Consider the following 16044-nt stretch of genomic DNA (forward strand, 5'->3'; position numbering starts at 1 on the left):
CATTTCTTTCAGTATAAACTGCGTTTGCCTTTATACTGGCATTTCTCCTGACGAATGCAAAAATCAAAGACCAAACTGCATCGCCCCCACCCCCCAATGATACTCAAGCTCTTTGACCAAATTCAGATGGTATTTTTGAGTTTATTTTCACAATTGTGTCCCACCCCATGAAGTGTCTTTCAGTGCTTTACTGAATGCCAGAGACAGTACTTACCAATGTCATTGAGTAAATATTCCTGACCATTGTAGGAGAGGCTGTTGCTAGAGATGATTGGCTGAGAAAGGCCTTTCATTTTGGCTAAATTCTGTAACAACTGGGTTGGCTTGAGTTGATCACGCCACATATTTATACCAGAACTGTGAAAACAAAGCAAAGCAATCAAATTAGTCCATCCACATCAACTACAAAAGACCTCATTTATTTCACTTTCTTCCTTCTAATCAACCCATGAATGCAATATAGACCAATAAGTATTTGGAACATTAAAGGTGAAATTTTATGCTTGCAATTTGGAACCAGGAAATATTCCTCCAGGGGTGTTCGTTTTCAATGATTGTTCAATAACCTTTGGTCAAAATTTGTACATGCATAATGAGCTAAGGAAAAGAACTAGAATTTCACAATTGGCTATTCGGGAGCACAGCAAACAGAAAGCCTACTTAAAGTCAGGGGGCTGCTTGGACTTGAAAGAATCATATTTCTGATAGAAAGAAAGAATGTAAAAACACAAAAAAGGGGAGATAACAGTACAAGTCTATATGGAATACTGGCACACTTACACACAGTATGATTGAGGCAATCCAGAATAAGCTCCAAAGCGCGAGAGGAGTCGGTTTTCCAGGTCAATAACAGTCTCTCCCACCTTTTCATCACGAGTCAACAAATCAAAATCGTAAAGTGCTACTTTGAGATCTTTCTCTGTAGGCAAGTTGCAAGTAATTTCAAACATCCTGAGGAATGAAAAGCAAAGGAATCAAGTGAAAAGGGCGGCACAGTGGCTCAGTGGTTAGCACTGCAGTCTCACGGCACCAGGGGCTCAGGTTCGATTCCAGCCTCGGGCAACTGTCTGTGAGGAGTTTGCACGGGTTTCCTTCAGGTGCTCCGGTTTCCTCCCAAAGTCCAAAGGTTTGGATGCGAGGTGGATTGGCCATGCTAAATTGCCCGTCGTGTTCAGGGTGTGTGGGTTATAGCGGGGTGGGTTATAGGGGGATGCTCCAAGGGGCGGTGTGGACTTGTTGGGCTGAAGGGCTGAAGGGCTGTTTCCACACTGTAGGGAATCTAATCTAAAAACGGAGGGTTCTTTCTCCCCAGGTATATTGCATTTTTGCCTCAAAACATAGATTTAGAATTTCTAGTCATAACATTAGCAAATGTCACCACATCACCACTCATTTTACCTATTACATTTCTGTACAATCAGAAGAGTAATTTTTACAGTTCTACTTGCTTCCAACTCCAAAAGACACTTGTGTTTAACTGCACAGTGTTACCTTGAACTGGATACCAGTGTGAAGCCATGTGCCTTGTTTGATTGTTACCTTCATGCACTGCTCCAGCTTTGTCTGAATACTGTGGATAATTTAAGCTTCTGTGAAGGCCACTAATTAATCCCAGTTACATTCTTTACTGCCAGGTTTTCTAAACTATAGGGTGAGGCTCAATCATCATTTTTTAAATTCAGGTTCTGGGTGCAGAGCTGTTTTTTACCTTTGTACTGCATGAACCGTCAGAATTGGTCGAGATAAGAATCTGGTAAAACACCATATAGCTTCAGTAAACATCTGGCTAATGCTCTAATTCAGTAATTCTAATTCAACATGATGTTTATAAATACAAATCCACATCAATCAACTACACTTTCAAAAACAGGTGCAAGCTTTGACATTGATAGCACTCTTGCCTCAATCAAATCACGGGTTCAAGCCCCAATTGAGTCAAGAGTATGTGTCACTGGCACAGGGGCTGTTTTCTGGTAGGGAAGGTACAATTTGCCCATTTCAGATGTACGTAAGAAGGAAGTGAGCTAACGGTATCATCCAGAAGTTCCCTTGCTGCTCTGGCCAACATATATACCAGTCAACCAACATTAATAGAACAGATCAGGTTTATGGTCCCACAAATTGCAAGTGGATACATGCCTTCAATCCAGCATTTTGCATTTCGCTATGTTACAAAGGAAAAAGGAACTTTACTGTCCAGAAAAGCTATTCAGATATCCAGAGCTTCTGAAGCTAAACACAAGCTGTTTTTCACTTTGAACTACCTCTATGCCACTGTATTACGTTTGTTTCAGTGCATTTCCCTGGGCCATCATTTTACTGTTAGCTTCAAGCTCAAAAAACGTTATTTTCTCCGATTCGTCATTGTACAAATTAACTTCTGACTTTGAGACCGGTTGGCTAGTGCAAGGGCTCCTGTACCAGTACCATCTCCCAACTTCAGTTTCCTGAAGATGTGCCTGCCATTTCTTGATTTTCAGCCTGCTCCTTAACTACAAGGATTTGCTTTCAGCTTTCCCTCTCAACTTCTCCAATCCAATGCAGCAGCCTGCTGTGAAGAACTCCCTCAAAAACTTGAAAAGTCCAACATGATTTATAGAAGCGTGTGTAAACTTTACCGAAATTAATGGACAAGATTTTAAACCCCACTCACTTGCAGAATTCAAACAGGACTAACACTAACAGGTTGGTCAGGTTCTAGTGGCAGCACATTAACCTGGAAACATCCGAATAAGGGATAACAAGGTGGTGTTGAGCTGGATGAACACAGCAGGTCAAGCAGCATCAGAGGAGCAGCAAGGCTGATGTTTCAGGCCTAGACCCTTCTTCAGAAATGGGGGAGGGGGAAGGGGGTTCTGAAATAAAATGGGCGGGGGGGGGAAGGAGGCAGATAGAAGATGGATAGGGGAGACGATAGGTGGAGAGGAGACACGACCTGTCAAAGAGGCAGGGATGGAGCCAGTAAAAAGGTGAGTGCAGCTGGGGAGGTAGGGAGAAGATAGGTCAGTCCAGGGAGGATGATGAACAGATCAAGGGGTGCGATGAGGTTAGTAGGTCGCAGATGGGGTGGGGCTTGAGGTGGGAGGAGGGGATAGGTGGTAGGAAGGACAGGTTAGGGAGGCAGGGATGAGCTGGGCTGGTTTTGTGATGTGGTAGGGAGGGGAGATTTTGAAGTTTGTGAAGCCCACATTGATACCTACCGCAACCCAAAACCAGCCCAGCTCATTCCCGCCTCCCTAACCTGTCCTTCCTCCCACCCATCTCCTCCCCACCTGCACTCACCTTTACTGGGTCCATCCCCCCCGCCCCCTTTGACCTGTCTCCTCTCCACCTTGCTTCTTCTCTAGCCACTGTTCAATGCAGAACTAAGGGTGTACAGCTCTAATGGAGGTGCAGTGCTTTGGAGAGAGATGTTAAACAGAGGCAGTGTTTGTCTGCTTTGATGGATCTGGAAAATCTTGTGGGATCATCTTCAAGTAGCAGGGGAATTCTTTCTGGTTTCCTACCTAATACTTTTTCCACAGAAATCAACATCTCAATTTTTGCCCACTATCACATTTGTGCACAAATTTGCTGTTGCTTCCTACATTATAACAGTGATTGTGCTTCAAGAGTTACTGTAAATTGTTGTAACGTGCTTGGAGATGCCTAGTGCTCATGAAGAACACTGCATAAAAAAACTTTCATTTCAAATCAGTCTTAAATCCTGACTCATTACTTCACCCATCAATGCAAGTCAAAATATTCAACTTCAGAAATACAGCACTTGCAAAAATTTTTTTTGTTTTTAAAAGAAAAATCAAACTTTTGAATTTAGCACTATATAGTTTAACGATGTCTGAAGTGCAGTAACTGAATCACTGGAGGACAGGGAATCCGAAACTGCCTTTAAGTCAGATTTTCTTAAGTTTTGACCTTTAAGTCCAACACTACTAAAGAGAATTTGTCTTCCTGACCAATGTAAAACTCTACCCTATATGGCCATTTGTACAGAGCTCAATATAAAATTGCCCTGGTGTTGAAATTAACAAACCAATTGCAATGTATTTTCATTATTTCCATTTGCCTTCAATTTACCACCAGTTGCATTGCCAGCTTTTCTTGCACATTACACCCACTGTATCAGCAGGAAAATATATCGATAGCCAATTTCAGGATCTCTCATTTCAGCTTATTTCTAATCAGTGAATTCCCCACTTTGGGGAAATGAATTACCATTTAACTTAATTTTGCATTATCTATAACAAGTCATGATATTTTAGACACATTTGCAACTTGAGGAATATATTTGCTCTGAAACTTGGCAAGGACAAATTGCAATTTGGCTGCCAACTTTCAGCTTTTGAATATTGTTGAGAAGACTGACAACAACCCATGGCTTTGCAAGTAGTGGTGTTTGGTTTGGGTGGGCGCAGATGGTGGTGTGAGGGAGAGGACTTGATCTAGAAGCAGCCAACTGTTTAGTTTAACATTAATGCTGTAGAGGGAGGAGAGAGTAGACAGTGTACAAGAATTCGAGTCATGGAATATTTTAAAGATAAGCGAAGTGTTTCTCACACATCAAGACTTCAATATCAGATCAAAAGGCTCTTAAACCCAAGTCAAATTTCTAAAATCAAACAAACAGTCATGACCATGCACTAACTGCAATTAGAATGTCAACATACCTGCCAAAGACTGGGTTCAGGGTGTTGGGAATGTAGTTGTCCCTGTCTTCTATTGATTTTTTACCCAAGGTGATCTTCACATATGGATCACACTAAGTAGGATGAAAATAAAATTAGAAAACACCCACTTCTAAAGTTTGTGAAGCACACTCAAGGGTACAAAGAGAACTTAAAAATTCTACTGCAGGATTATTTTCACATACTGGGCACAAATTTAATACCATACTACCCCACTGCCTGTTGCAAAGTTTGGAGGTAGTGGCAGTGCACTGGAATGGCAGGGCCGATATGCATCTTCCCTCTGTCATGTGCAGAGATGGGAAAAAAAAGTGAAGCCCTTAAACTGCCATTTGCCACATGCAGATCAAAACCATGTCTGTTATTGTGCCATTGTCAAAAAAAAGGCCCAAAATACAGCCATCAGCATAACTGCCTCAAACTCTTCACCCAAAACTGAAGCTGACCACCAGACAGCTATTGATCAGACACATTGTACATACTTTAAACATTCCTGAACTCCAACAGCACCATCAGCAAGTTCTCCTGTAAGCCACACGTTTATCCTTACACAGTACCATATCACGAGACCTTTGCCACTGGGTCAGAAGGCTGGAACACTTCCCACAATAGCACAAAAAAAGAAAGTGTACCTACAGCAGTTCAAGATGGTCATGCACCAGCACTTAAGGACAAATAGCAATGGGCAAAAAAGTGCTCATCGTGACAGCAACAACTCATTTCCCATTAAACTGTAAAGTTAGAAAGCTATTTCAAACAGTTGAAATATGGTTCTGCAGCTAATTATGCAAATCAGGAAATTTCCAAATTGAAAACCTGAGTTTGTGTTACGTGCAAGCTTTCATCTGATTGGCCCTTCACTTTTGTTCACCCTTCACTGCTGTTTTTGAAGACTGAAGCAATGTGGCAACAATCATCATCTGGATTTCATGTGTTCTAGATGCAATTTTCGTGGCTCAGAATTCCCAGTGGTGATGGTGTGAAATGTTAACGAATAATCAATCACAGAATCACCAGAGAGAGAACCCTGCAACGTGGGAAGTCCATTTGACTATGTACAAATGGATTAAGTGAAAGGGACTAAGTTTAAAAGGACACTGGAACATCAATCTTGGTAATACAAGGAGAAGGGACTGTTTAAAGTGGAATGTGTTATGAGCTTGAACTCAAGACTCAGTACCTATGGAGAGAATGGTAGGATGCTAAATGGAATATGGGGTTTGTGCTTCTGTTAGGGGGAAGCACTTTTTCTGCTGTTTAGATGTATTAGTTTCCTACTAAGTAATATATATTACTGTGAAGGTGGTCAGTGAGTGGATAAGTTCAATGAGGAGGAGTTCTTTCAGTGAGAATAAAGGCTATAACATCAAGAGTGCAATTTAGCAGTCTCCAAAACAGTCAGGGCAGAAGGAAGGATTGTCCGTGAGGCGTAGCAGCTAGTAAGGAAAGCTCCACGAATAGGTGGTGATAGACAGGCAAATATCCTAAAAAGGTTGTTAGGAGTTTTAAGGAACACATCAAGGACGGGGGTGTGTCTGCAGCATGTTTAATGATCTTGGGAAGAGACATGAAGTTGTTACATTGCGCAAATGAGACTTCCAATTAGATGTGTATAACTAGTCTTTTTATCCTGGTGTGCAATAAACTGATTGTTAAGTGTACATTGAGCATAATCGCAACAAGCTGCCATGATGGCAAACACATAGCTAAAGTAACAGGGTCATCAGTTCGGATCATAAAGGAGCCCCAAAAACCAGCTTTTTTAAAAAAGAAAATTAAAACTGAGCACTTCCTAGGTCTAAGTTGTGAGGAAATAATAAAAACATTCTATTGATCCCAATTTCATATGGTGTGGGACGGGATCGCAAATCAGAAGTGCAATGGATCTGGGAGTGTTGGTCCAGGATTCTCTAAAGGTTAACTTGCAGGTAGAGTCTGTAATTAAGAAAGCGAATGTAATGTTGTCGTTTATCTCAAGAGGGTTGGAATATAAAAGCAGTGATGTGCTTCTGAGGCTTTATAAGGCTCTAGTTAGGCCCCATTTAGAATACCATGTCCAATTGTGGACCCCACACCTCAGGACAGACATACTAGCCCTGGAGCGTGTCCAGCGAAGATTCACATGGATGATCCCTGGAATGGTAGGTTTAACGTATGATGAATGGCTAAGGATCCTGGGATTGTACTCGGAGTTTAGAAGGTTGAGAGGAAATCTAATAGAAACTTACAAGATAATGTATGGCTTAGAAGGGGTGAACGCTAGGAAGTTGTTTCCGTTAGGCAGGGAGACCAGGACCCGTGGGCACAGCCTTAAAATTAGAGGGGGTAAATTTAAAACGGAAATAAGACGACATTTCTTCAGCCAGAGTGTGGTAGGCTTGTGGAATTCATTGCCGCAGAGTGCAGTGGAGGCCATGATGTTGGATGCCTTCGAGGCAGAGATCGACAAACTCGATCTCAGAAGGAATCGAGGGCTATGGGGAGAGTGCAGGGAAGTGGTGTTGAAATGCCCATGAGCCATGATTTAAATGGCGGAGTGGACTTTATGGGCTGAATGGCCTTACTTCCACTCCTATGTCTTATGGGATACACAGGCAGTAATAGCGCAAGATCCTATTTCCAGGTAAACATCAGTGTAGGCAAGTTAAGGACAGTCAACACATGGGTGCAAGAAAAGCCTCCTATAGCAGTTCAAGAGCAGTCCAACCATAAGGTTAACTCAGGACAGGCAATAAACACTGGCCCAGCCAACCATGCCCATGTCCCACGAGCAAATGAGAAAAATAATCTCCCGATCGACCGATATCTAGTTCGCCATCACATTCATTGTCACGGTTACTGAGATTAAAGCAGCAGCTGGCTTCTTATTGAGAACAGAAATGCACTTGGACATTCATTTCCCAGCCAGTTTCTGGCTGGAACTGAAAAAAAAGGCCAGGCATAAGTGGTAGCACTGGGAGAGGAAGATTAGGCACAGCACATTTCCTTTGACCAGGTCTGGAGGAAACAGCTGGATTTATGCTAAACTGGTGGATTTAATACGCTTGTTACCACACCTCCTATTTTCTTACCTTGCCATTATTATCTTTTGGTTGTAAGTCAATGGCTCGAACAACATAAATTCGCACCAAACATTCCTGAGCTCCACTATCTGGCAGTTCTGCAAACTGACGTGGAGGCATTTGAACATTTGGATCATCACTCAGTGGGTAAATCTTGAAGGAACCCTACGAGAGGCAATTGAAACAAAAATCATCAACTAGAGCACACAGGGTGGTTAAAGATCATATCCCATAGATTCTACCTACAGGTAAATAACTATTTATTTGTACTAAATAGCAATTCCTTAACTGCAGAAACACAGATTCAAAGCGCTCAGGTCTGATTTGTCTTCACAGACGCTGCCAGAGTTAATGTTTCGGGTCTGGTGACCCTTCCTCAGAAGTTACCAGTCATGTTAAACAAAGTTTGACAAGGAATTTGTTAGTTTCAAGGATAACCTGCCATTTTGAATTATTTCTCTAAAAAAGGTCTACAAGTTAGAAAAGTTTGAGTGTTTTCTCACATGCAAGAGTGGGAGAGATTTCTGACTGGGCCTGGAGGTTTATCATGAGGATATAGTGCAAGGTGATGGTGATATTTGGATCATGCTTTCACTGAACGGGCCATTACCTTAAATTCACCCACAACTGATGGGTCTTCATCCTCTTCTGATTTACCTCTGTATAGTTTAAAGGTGTGGCAGAAATCTGTCAGGCCTTTGAATTCTGGGACATTCTCCAGTTCTGTGATGTACACCTGTAGTGAAGGAAGTTGAGGAAGCTCACTCAGACACGCACATAGAAAAAGCAATTTAACCACTTCACTTCACTTTTTCAGCCTGGAAGGCAAAGTCACTTTATCTAGATGCAAGCTAGCGTGGGGCTGATTATTGGCAACAGTTCAGGCCAGGTGTAAATCCTAGAATATCCAGGCAATATCAGCTTTAAAAATCATCTCTCTTAATTATGTTGACAGCTACGTGTCTACAGGCAATACAAAACATCAAACGCTCTCAATTTCAAGCGAAGGCAGAAAACAGACCTTTTCAGAATCTAACCGGCAGAGACGATACCTGTACTTTCTTTTTGTGGAAACCAGGCTAACAGATATCTGTTCCAAATCGGAACAATCAACTTTGTATTGGTGTCCCCATTAGGGATTATTTTAGAATCTAGCCACGTTACTAGTAAAAGCTTTTACTGCAATGCTAAGTTATTACATTAGAAAGGGAGCTGCAACTCATTAAAACATCCACGTTAAAAAATAGAATTTAAAAAAAGTGTCCACAGACCAAGAACTTTTAATGAAGGTACAAATAATAAAATTACACTCCAGGAACTGCAACATTCACTACACTTCACGGCTGCCCCTATGATCTGTACGTGCTGATGCCATATTGATGCATTCACTTCTCCTTTCACCAGCCACTGCAATGTGCATGGACTTGGAAGTCCCTATCTCTGAACAAGGAGACCTGGGTTCCAGTCCTACTTGCTCCAGACTGGAAATAACATTGCTGAACAGGTTGATTAGAAATACCTTGAGACCACACATATTTTTCAGGCAGCTCTCCGTCAAGTTATTAAATCTGAACTGTTCAAGTCCAACTAAGTTATCAGACAATGGAACCATTACAGTCAACACAAACTCTGGTAATTCAATTCAGAGAATGGTTAAACAGCAGCTAGATCAGCAACAGCACACTTCAAATGCTCCAGTTCAGTCTGAAAGCAAGCTAAAAAAGATTTTTAAAAAGGAAATGGCAGTCAAACTAAACTTGGCTGGGCTATTCATCCAGGGTACCACTTTAATGATCTGGGTCATGGGTTCAGGTCCCACCATGGCAGCTGGTAGAATTCATAAATCTGGACTATACAGCTCGTCTTAGTTAGAAGTGACAATTGAAAGTGTCAGATGGCTGTAAAAACTCATTCAGTCCATTAAGTAACATCATATTCACCTGGTTTGACCCTATAGCTTGCCTCGATGAGGCCCAAATCCCAAAAATTACATAGTTTGGCAGTGAGTGTTTCAGAGTTCAGATTTTTCTGAACGTGAAAGGGTGCTTGTAAATGAACTAAAACTGATACAACACACAAAACATCTCATAATATTAGAAGTTGTTCAATATCGTGATCCAAGTCATTGTTTCCCTCAGTCAGTAGGGACTGTTTGCTGTGACAATAAACAGCCTGGCTACTGGAGCTCTACATTCAAATTGCAACTCAAACGTCACTCAGTGCTGGAGCTCTGTTGAATCTGAAGTTACTACACCACAACATTGCAATTTCAATTCTTCTCGCCACAGCCATTCCTCCAGGACGCCACTAAGAAACAAGATTTAAGCAGAGCAACGAGGAAAGTGGGCATATTTTTACTGCATCTACTGCAAGAAGAATTTTGTTCTCTCTCAAATATTTAAATTCATTTCAAGTGTATACTTAAAACAGAGATAATAAAGTACAGAATTACATTACCTTCAGTGTATCATAACCTTTCTGAATATAGGCGCCACATCGTTCATGCTCTCCTATAGATGCATAAAACTTGCTCCACCAATCAATTGCCTCTTCCTCCTAAAAATATAAATAATTAAAATCTTCTTCACAAAAAGTAACATTTTATAATACAGTGACAGGCAGGAACTAGAGCACTACACATGAACAGCTACTTGTTTGAACCTTGCCAATCCTTTCAAAGATTCCGACATTACTGATTTGTTTGCCTGTGTGCAGGTTGGGAAACTGATGCCTCTGGGTAGCTAATATTTCGCTTAGTACTGGTTACAAAAAGGAAATAAAGTGAGTTCTGTTTCAGCTGCACCTTGCATTTAACAAGTTACTAAACAATTTTGAAGGGGGGGGGAGAAAAAAAAAAATCACCCTTACCTTTGCTGCCTGTTCACAGCATAGAATTGTTCATCAAGGTCATCATGAAAATTATGGAACAGGAAAGAAGGATAAATCTAATTAGTGCTTAAAAATAGTTCTTTCATTCAAACGGTTAAAGTGTAGGTTAGGTAGGAAGCACTAATCAGTTTCTGTATCAGGAGAGAAGGTTTCAGCATGGGTTAACCCAGCATTTCCCAAAAAAATTCCTAAAGCATGTGTTTATTACATACCTCTTCAGGAAATTACACCAAGATTAATTCCAAATTTGGATTAATTTTCTCTTTGAACTCATGCCAAATTGTGTGTCATTATTCAGTGCAAGGCGGCAACCGGATTAAAGCTTCTAAACTTGGTTAATACAGTTTTCTTTTCTATCAGAAGTTGGATTTAAATTGCTGGGAGGATTAAAACAAAAACTAATGTACTTCAGGACTTGTGTACCATGCTAAGGTGAAAGGTATGTAATGAACAAGTGTTGGTTAGTGACACCATCGAATTCCAAAATAGAAATTCTCTCTCAATACAAAGCTGTGTATCAAATCATGCAGAGTTCCATTCCCTGTCATTAAAAAAGCTTTATGGAACAGAAAGTCCAACCAATTCAGCGGATACAGTCTCAAATCCAAAAGGCTCATTTTCCTCCATGGGATTTAGAGACACTATCCCATTCTATCAGCCTACACAGTCTTCACTGTACTTTTTAAACCCACACAGCATTATTAACAGTTCATGGCAGCCTTCAGATGATTAACAGTTTCATAATACAGTACCATTACACATACCTGGGAAGATCGAAAAGCAGCCAGTCCTTCAGAATCAGTGGACACGATCTTTAGTTTTTTATAATAAGAAAAGATAAGGGTTTTAACAATGCTGTATAGTTTAAAATGGCCTTTGTTTGACTGTTCTTGCCAAAGGTTTAACCTGTGGTCTGTGTAGGCTAGCATAGGAGATACTGTCTTTTGAAAGCAAAAAGATTTTATGATCCACTGTATGTAAATGAAATTGGGTGTGAAATATTTGTATCTGTACAAGAAGAGACATTTTCGAAAAACAAATATATCTTTTACCATCACAATGAAATAGGTCAGTCAATAGCTGGTTCTCTGTGGAATTCCCAACAGGGCTCCATACTAGAAATCCATACACACAATCATTTAAAAAATTTTAATCAGTAGCTGAAAGTCTAGCACAAAACAAGTTAGAACTGCCTTCAGAGATTTACTGTCCTTTGAATGTGACAGTAAATATCACAGAGCTTTTGTTAATTCTGTCTCAAACTTTAGCTTCAAACCCTCTGTCAAACTGTACAAAACGGTGTCAATTTAAAGTAAAACTTGGAGGATTAAAGTCCATATTAGAATTGGGCCCACGAAAAACAAAAAACACAGCACTTCAGGATTTTTTTTTTTTTTTTTTAAATACAACAGTCCAAGCAACATTGCATGGTCAGAGCTTTGAAGCAATAGAGAAAGGATTGAAAGTGAGAAAACTGACTTCCGGTAAATACCGAATAACTTCCATTTAGAATCAAAGGGTTTCTTTTCAAGTCAAATTAACGCACGCGTTCTGGGGCAAACACCATTAATGAACTGAGAAACTAGTTGCAGTTGAGGCTCGAACCTACAGTATTTAGAAGGAAAAGCTCAACTCACGTTTCTCACTCATCTTTCATTTCACACATCTTACCCAAAGCTTAAGTAATGCACCATGGGAACCTAAAATCTCAGTACAGTTAACATCAGGAATATATTTACTGCCATGGCTGAGAACAGCCAACTCAAGGAACTCAGGATCAAACTAGCCTGAGTCTGTTAAACTGTCAGTATTAAAATTCTCAATATTAAAAAAGTGTAGTTCATTTATGCACCAACTATTTGGATAGTTTAACTCTAGTCCACACCTATAGCCAATCTTCTCAGTCCTCTAGCTACTGACTTCATCCCACTCCCTGCCAAAAGACTGCAGGTGAAGCCACTGACTGCAATCTTATCACTTTTGATCCAGAGATGAACTGCAGACCCAATCCTTGCACCTGTCCATTTTTATTGTCATGCTTCAACCATCACATCTACCGCTGAAACCCTCACTTAAATGCCTCAACTCAACAAATCCAATCAACTCCCAGCTACCTCCCACATTCCAGCATCTTATCCTGAAGTTCAAACATTCTCTGCCTTTGTCTCAATTCACAGCAAGTTTCATCTGCACATCACTTGTGCAAAATGATATACACTGACTCAAAAGAAAAGCAATATTATCTTTTTAAAATTTGCATGCCGGTTGTTAATGCCTTCTGGGCCTCACCTCTTCATAGCTCTGCTCTCACCTTCAGCTTTATAACGTTCCAGGAGATATTTGCACTTCAATTCTGCAGTGGTGCACATTCCTGATTTTAACTGATTGCAACTGAAAGCATTGCCACCAATAGTCATCGATCCCAACTCTGGAATATCATTAACTCAGTTGGCTGGATGACTCGTTTGTAATGCAGAATGATGGCTCAATTCCGACAACATGGAGGTTACCACAATGGCCCTGCCTTCTCAAATCTTGCCTCTGGCCCAATCAAATGCAGGTTGATTGGAAGATTAATGAAGTACCTTTGATAGCTTAGAGGTTACAGCCCACCTTTCAGCCATGCAGGCCAGGGATTAGTTTGCATTGAATCTCTTAGTCAAGGCATAAATACGAGCACAAGTGGTCATAGTATCTTCAGGTTATGAAAAGTAAACAGAGGAAGGCCCATTGCTACTAGAAACATCACTGCCTGATGGCCCTGACCTGCAGCAACACCAAGATCTCCAGGCTGGTGAGCTCAACTTTGCCAGTAACCTTTGGCACAAACTTACCAGCTGGCGCATGGATTAAAGTCTCCATCCAAACCCTTTCACGCTCTGCCCTACACCACCCCTCTACAGCCCCAGCCACCAGTATTTGCAATAGGGAGAATAGGAGAAGAAATATTATAAATGAACAAAAAGTAAAAATAAAAACCAAAGACTGAGAAAAAGGAGAGAATTAGATAGAAAACCGACAACTTCAAAGTGAAGTTTTCAAGTAAGTTATTTCTAACACTGGAGTTTTCTTGCTTTAACAAAAGAGAGGACAGGGTCAATTGACAGGTTGTGAACAGAGAACAAAAAAAAAAGTGCGCCCAGAAAGATGATGACTCCAAGCTACCAGCTGTTATGACCTAGGCAATTTTTAAAACCAAGTTTTCTAAATGCTGTTCAAATTTTAAACATTAGCAGTTTAGAATTTAATTTTCTTTGACACTCAAACAGCAAACAACTAGCTGGAAAAGCAGTTGTAAGCTGAAACACATGTTAAGTACTTTTAAGATGTGCCAGAATGCTAGTTGTGATGCACTTTAATCAATTCAGATGGAGTGAACAGAGGAAGTCCATTGCAACAAAGTTCATATTCTAATCCAGGAAATCAAAAATTTCCAGTCGAAATTGCTAATCTGGCAGCCGGTTAATTATGAAACAAGTCATTGTAACAGATGCTAAATACTCCCATAACTTCATTTAACACACAGTGGGAGAATACAATTCAGTATAGCCACCTCAATCCCAAGTATTGTCATCTGTCTTTCTTTCCATACATACATGCAATGCTGATGGAGAAGCCATTTTGATGACTGCTTTGGTCATACTGTCTACAAACTGAAAGTTAGAATGTATTGTGAGTGTTCCATCTAATTGGGAGGTGGGGGGGGGGGGGCAGCGTGAAGTGGGTTGGTCAAAGTGATATTTTTAACCACACCACTCACTCAACCAAAGTTTTGAAATGTTTTCATCACCCATAAACATTATACAGATTCCACAGATTGCATAATGGATTTAGCAACACAACAGACAGCATTAGTGAATTAGAAATACACTTTGCAATCCACAGTTTACAAAAGATGAAGAGCACCCTGGCCACTGCATCCAACAGAAAGTCAACTTGGGTTTGTATCAAAAACAAAACATCCAAGCTCTTTCTCCAATTTGTCAGCTGTGCAACATGATTTACCTTACGTTTTACATTAGGCATGGATTGCACTGCACTTGTGGATTACAAAGGATTACTGAATTTAAACAAGTCACATCCTGCAACTTGCCATTACTTCAATCATTGCGTTATCTGTTCAATTCACAAATAGGTTTTGATCCTGATGAAGCTGTGTCCTCCCAGGTAGTGTTACTTTGTGGGAAAAATTTAAACTTCCTCAGACCATACTTCAAGCATCAATGCTCAATGGATTTTTAGGTCATAAACAAAATGGCAAATGTTACCTGGGATTCAAGGAGCGGTTTTTGATTGTCTTCTATATCAATGACACAGTCACGAGCATTTGAAAGCAGAGATGCTGTGAAAATTAAAAAGCAAGTTGACAACTACAATCAGTCGACTAGTAATTGTAGGAGAGGTGTTGACAGTGAACACATTTCAAATCAAGATAGGATTCTAAAGAGAAATTACTTCTAATGGCTTTCAACACTTCCACTTGAATCATGCAATTCGTAAATCTTAAAGCACTTCGGAGAACTCAGTCTGTGAATGATGCTACATTGATCCAAGTTAGTTCTCTATACTGAAGAGAAATTTCCCATTAAAAGCATGAGTTTGGAACTTCTAAGTAATGAAATTTGAAAAATACCTTTTGATTGCATTCCGACAGCCTGTCTTGCAGCATATGGATCAATCCGATATTGTTGCAGAGAATGAATTGTACACTGTCCGACCACTGGCTTACGCCCAAAGGGTCTGTGGTCAATCACCTTTATGACAATAGGAGGGGTGTACATTTCTTCTTTTGGAAGCAGCTAGAACCAAAAATCAGAATGTCAAGAGTATGGTTTTCTTATCTGGTCCATCCATTTGTACAAGTCTTCCATTTACTGGGATCACTACCTGTTATACAACAAATTCAGTTTTGTATGAAAGTGGTCAAAGAATGAGAATTACGTTCAAGGTAAGGTTGCACCATAAAATTTCATGTGCTGAGTAATATCTTATTTGCATGGTTGTTGTTCAGATTAGTTATATATTTTCTTAGACTTCATTCTGTAATCATGTTGCGTCAAATGTTGCTTGGAGAACTTAATTCTTGAGGGAAAATGAAAAACCATTAACTTCAAGCTTTGTGGACATTCCTTGCAGTGGTTTCTTTAAAAGTAATTTAAAGTCAACAATGGAAATTCTTTGCAAAGGAAGCTTCCCAGTAATAAAATGATAATTGCTTGCTTTTCTGCTTACTGGGGCTGTTCATGTGAACACCAACTAGCTGGGAGTGGCTCTTCTTTTATCAGGATAGAGGAAAGCTGGCCTTGAGCAAGCTGTTGAGCATATCTCTCCAGTTTCTCAAAAGAAGATCTTCATCAGGATGAAACTTGTTTTTAAACAGTGTTTGGGAGAACAAACATTCTATTTCC

General features: G+C 40.3%; 1 protein-coding gene across 6 annotated transcripts in view; it reads right to left on the reverse strand.

The window, feature by feature from the left end:
* LOC125461702 (myoferlin-like) overlaps positions 1 to 16044 on the reverse strand; it is a 204356-nt gene that overhangs the window by 86720 nt on the left and 101592 nt on the right. For 5 of the 6 annotated variants that reach the window (XM_059653127.1, XM_059653126.1, XM_059653124.1 and 2 more), the window contains 8 exons: positions 15270 to 15435; positions 14905 to 14978; positions 10205 to 10303; positions 8358 to 8483; positions 7757 to 7912; positions 4668 to 4759; positions 781 to 951; positions 215 to 357 (listed from right to left, as the gene is read on the reverse strand). In XM_059653127.1, the coding sequence (XP_059509110.1) occupies positions 215 to 357; positions 781 to 951; positions 4668 to 4759; positions 7757 to 7912; positions 8358 to 8483; positions 10205 to 10303; positions 14905 to 14978; positions 15270 to 15435 (1027 nt within the window). Of the gene's footprint in view, positions 1 to 214; positions 358 to 780; positions 952 to 4667; positions 4760 to 7756; positions 7913 to 8357; positions 8484 to 10204; positions 10304 to 10615; positions 10625 to 11400; positions 11449 to 14232; positions 14290 to 14904; positions 14979 to 15269; positions 15436 to 16044 lie in introns of all 6 variants that reach the window. The other variant, XM_048550744.2, reaches the window with a different exon arrangement.

The sequence above is a fragment of the Stegostoma tigrinum genome, chromosome 20 (genome assembly GCF_030684315.1).
Source record: "Stegostoma tigrinum isolate sSteTig4 chromosome 20, sSteTig4.hap1, whole genome shotgun sequence".
NCBI classification, from domain to species: domain Eukaryota; kingdom Metazoa; phylum Chordata; class Chondrichthyes; order Orectolobiformes; family Stegostomatidae; genus Stegostoma; species Stegostoma tigrinum.